General features: G+C 35.1%; 1 protein-coding gene across 1 annotated transcript; it reads left to right on the top strand.

Annotated features, from left to right (window-relative positions):
* The first annotated feature begins 1,413 nt into the window (after nt 1-1,413).
* Nucleotides 1,414-3,262, top strand: LOC131038609 (serine/threonine-protein kinase D6PK). The gene is made up of 2 exons (XM_057971097.2): nt 1,414-1,885; nt 2,453-3,262. Exons 1-2 carry the CDS (start codon nt 1,506-1,508, stop codon nt 3,117-3,119), a joined length of 1,047 nt encoding a protein of 348 aa, XP_057827080.2. The 5' UTR covers nt 1,414-1,505; the 3' UTR covers nt 3,120-3,262.
* The last annotated feature ends 1,548 nt before the right edge of the window (nt 3,263-4,810 follow it).

Below are 4,810 nucleotides of genomic sequence, written 5' to 3'. Positions count from 1 at the left end.
AAAGAAATCTCTAATCATAAATAGGACAAGACAAATTGATTGTTAGATTCAAAACAATTTCTACATGCAAATAATAAAAATTCAATTCTATCATTTCACCATATTAGACAAAATTCAAAATTCATTATTATAATCATTAAATAAAATGATAGAATAATAACTAAAAAATAATAATATCAATATATTTAGTAAAAAATTGTGTTTTTCAGACATTTTATTTAACAACACTTTATATGAAATAATTGCATAACAAATTTATAATAACTACTAACTAAAATCAAAAAGTGAAAGTGAAAGAATAAGTTAATAAAATTAGTAATTACCCTCCAACCTAAATAAAGATAATAAAAGGCAAGTTCACCCCACAACGTGATGGTTTGTCATAAGCCTATTAATTAAACATTCCCGAGTTTGACTCCCATGCACTCCCTCACTGATATAAGGAAGGTCAAGTTGGAGTTATAAGGAGATGGAGCGATGTCAACTTGATATGCACTCCCTCACTGATATAAGGAAGGTCAAGTTGGAGTTATAAGGAGATGGAACGATGTCCCTTGAGTCATGGTCAACTTGATAAGTGTTCCCCCACTGATATAAAGAAGGTCGAGTTGGTGTTATAAGGAGATGGAGCGATAAGGATCGAGCTGGAGAGATAAGGAGATAGAAGGAATATGAGTTATAAGGAGTGAAAGTGGAGAGATGAGGAGTGAGATGGTGCCTCAAGAATTGAAGGAGATTTGAGAGCTACAAGAGACAAATTAGAGAGGTGTTCATGTCTCAACAAGTCAAAAAATTACCATGAGGATGGGGACCCTCATTGTGACCCCACTGATTTATAGTTTCAATCAAAAGCGATTATGAATCAAAAAATAATAATAAATAAAAGATTAACTAATTTCTTTACTAATTAAAAAGATAGTTCCAATCAAAAGCAATTATGAATCAAAAAATAATAATAAATAAAAGATTAACTAATTTCTTTACTAATTAAAAAGAAACATCCTTGTTATAAAATAATAGACTAACTAAAGAAAGTAATTAAAAAGAAACATCACTATTATAAATCATTCCATTACCATAAACAAACCAACGGAAGAATATTATTATTTACAAGGAAAAAAGAGAATAACTCTGACCGTCGGAATCTAAAAAGACATATATGGCGGAGCTTAAGCAGCACGTCGTACCATGGTTAGGTTAGTCTCAACTAGAGGTTTTTCTCTGTGGTTAGGTGTTTTAAATAGCAAGGAGGACCACGTTAACTTTTGCCCGCGGTCACTCGTATATACTTCTGTCATGGGCGGGACAATATCCGTGCAATCTGAAAAATAGATCCCGTATTACGTGTCGCCATGCTGATGCCACTAGCTAGTAACAAACTCCTTCAAGCTCTATAAATATAGCCCCGCCGGAGGAGAGGAAGATAAGTTTTATAGAAGAGAAGAGTAGAGAATAGAAGAGAAGAGAAGAGAAGAGAAGAGTAGAGTAGAGTAGAGAATGCATAGATGAAGGGATTGTTGAAATGCAAATCTCAATCCCGGTCTCAGTTTGTGGATGGTTCCACCTCTGAAGATCTGAGGCTGGTCAGGCGCCTTGGCCATGGCAACATGAGCACGGTGTTCTTGGCTGTTCATCGCCACACCAACAAGGCTTTTGCTTTAAAAGTGATGAATAAGGAACTTCTTCAACAGAGGAACGCCTGCAAAATGGCGGCTACAGAAAAGGAGATCCTGTCTTGTTTGGATCATCCATTTCTGCCGTCTTTGCTTACCCACTTTGAGTCGGAGAATCATACATTTCTGGCCATGGAGTACTGTTCTGGAGGAGATATTAACGTCTTGAGACATAGGCAGCCTACTAAGACATTCTCAGAGTCTACGATAAGGTGAATATTCATTTCTTTGTTTCTATTTCTTCTCCTTTTGGTTCCTCATTGAATCCTCTCTCTCTCTCTGCAAAAATTATAGATTCATGTTATGTTTTTTTGGCTACACAGAAATGTGTTTTTATATGGGAGGATTTTAAATGATTCATAAATCTTTTTGTTGTCTGAGGGTATCCATTTCATTGTATAACTAATATAATCTTGATTTCATTTCTTAAGAGTTTTTTAACATAATCTCAACTTATTTTTTATATATTTTTTTTTTTAGAATTTTGAAGTTTGGGATATCCACTTCATCAAAATCATTCAGAATATGATCTTTAACTTCATTTCTTAATTGATGAAAGAATAATATTATACTTTTAAGAGTTTTGAATATTGATGAAAGAGTCATCGATTGTATTTTGAATGAGAAAATTGTTTTTGTTGGTTTCAAAAGATTGATTTTGTTGTTTATGAAATAATTGAAGAGTATTTGTTTAGATCTCGGAAGAGTAACAAATTTATACACTCAATAAAGCTTGATCCAATCAATTATTGAGTTGTCTTGTTTGCATGGATGCGCAGATTCTACGCAGCGGAGGTGGTTGTGGCATTGGAGTATTTGCACGAGCAGGGAATAGTCTACAGAGATCTGAAGCCGGAGAACATATTAGTGCAAGATAGTGGGCACATAATGCTCACCGATTTTGATCTATCCCTGCGTCTCATATCCGACGAGGGCCAAGATGGTGAGTGGAAGTCTCGTTCATTTGTGGGTACAGAGGAGTACATTGCACCGGAGATCCTGTGGGGGAAACCCCACTCGTACTCGGTGGATTGGTGGTCCTTGGGCGTCTTTCTGTACGAAATGAGCCACGGGCGGACACCTTTCAGGGGGTCAAGTAGAAAGGACACTTTTGTCAATATATTGAGCAAGGACCCAGTCTTCTCATCCTCATCTTCTCTCCACGATCTTACCGTGAAGCTCCTTGCAAAAGATCCGACTGAGCGGCTAAACAGAAAGCAAGTAAAAAGCCACCCATTTTTCCGCGGAATGAGATGGGACCAATTGCAGTTTGTTTCGAGGCCTCCTTTTGTGCCGCCGCTACCCACTGAAACTCATGCGCTGAGTTTTCACCCAGAAGAAGATGCAGAAGAAGCAGACATGAGCATTAAATCCGAAGGCAATAGCTATTCGGAATTTGGCTTGGAAGAAGACGAAACGAGCAAATGCACATTTCGGGAGTTTTAAGGCCAGCACTGTTTCAGGTCATGACGTCACACTTCCCTAAACTAGGACTTTTTGTTACCCATACCAACAAGGCCTATATTTGACGGCCAATCCTCTCTGTAAACTAATTTTTTGAATGGTTATCCATAAAAAGTTGCCAAAAATGCATATCTAGACAGAGGAATATATAAAACAATAATTTAATTATAATTTACAACACAAATAATAATTTAATTGTATATCCTAAACACAGTTATACGGCCATCAAATTTACTCTACGCCGCCACGCATATTTCTGGAAAGTTCGGCCGACGCGTAACTAACTCGGCTACTTTTTTCCCGTCAAATTTAACTCGATCGATGATATTGGGGCGTCACTCTCCAACACGCTTTCCTGGAAATCGCTTAACCGCAGTGGTTTGGAATTATGTGGCACTCAGGTGCCACGTGTATGGATGAGAGCGTAATAATTGGCAAGCTCTGTGGTGTTACAAAAAGTTTCTTGTGTGGCTGCGGTGCGGTCACAACATTATCTTATACAAACAGCCTTTTGATTTTTAGAAAAAAGCAATATCAAAAGTACGACCACGTGGTTACGCATGAGCGGACATTTGTGTGATAGAAACTTGCGTGGACACACATGAAGAGCGTTTGGTGAGAATCACGTGGGAAGACTATTGATCTGCCAAAGTTCAAAACAATTCGGTCTTCGGGTTCGCTGTTCAATAGCTACGTTTTGTAAATGTCAAATAACGTTTTAATAACTTAAATGTTTTTTATTAAAGAAGCAGCAAAATCAAATGTTTTTTATTAAAGAAGCAGCAAAATCAAGGGTGCTGACCCTTATGATTTTTGGGGTGAAAGGAGACTTCCCTTTACGTCTACGACTAACCACAGTCTAAGCAATGCTATCATTAGGTTCAACAAAAGGAGAATCTGGTAGGAAGGGATCTGTTGGAAGCTGTTATGCAACGGCAGGGGAAGAGAACAGTCAAAGGAGAACAAGTAACTTAAATGTTATAAGTATAATGAACTGAATTTTTTTGGAGTAGTTTTTAAATATTTATATATATTTAAAATATATGTGTAAGAAAAATAATCAAAATGTAAAAAATGATAGAGTGGTATAGGCAAATGTTTTAGAGAGCAAGTTTTTTTTTTTTAATTCTAATTTAAAAATAATAATAAATACATTTTTTTTTATATTCCAAACTTTTTAAGTTTTCTCAACCTCTCACTTAAGTTTTTTTTGGAATGTACAAGTTTATGAATTTGAAGAGCGACTTTCATTTAATCCATGTACATTTATATTAATTCCTATAAAATGACACTTCTCTTTTCTACAATATAAATTTAGAAATACAACAATGGATATTCATAAATGATTTTAAATGGTCCTCTCCTTCCATTGTGTTTGAAAATTTTAGAGCCACAATTTAAATATTTATCCACTCTTCTTCTATTTAGTTTTCATAAACAAGGAGAAGTAACTTTCATTTTAGACTTACAGTTATTTTTGAATGATTGTTGTTTATCAATATTTGTCTTTTTGATGAATTATTTTATTTATTGCATTTTTATATTATGTATTTAAAATAGGATGAACTTATTTAAGTGGGTATTTATTTGGGTACAAACTATATGCATTTAATTTTGTGGTTGTATTTATATGTTTGTTGAATATGTACTACATCTCCTTTATTCCATATTAC

Source organism: Cryptomeria japonica, chromosome 3, assembly GCF_030272615.1.
Source record: "Cryptomeria japonica chromosome 3, Sugi_1.0, whole genome shotgun sequence".
NCBI lineage: Eukaryota > Viridiplantae > Streptophyta > Pinopsida > Cupressales > Cupressaceae > Cryptomeria > Cryptomeria japonica.
The sequence above is the reverse complement of the archived record's forward strand: the minus strand, read 5'-3'. Positions and strand labels throughout refer to the sequence as shown.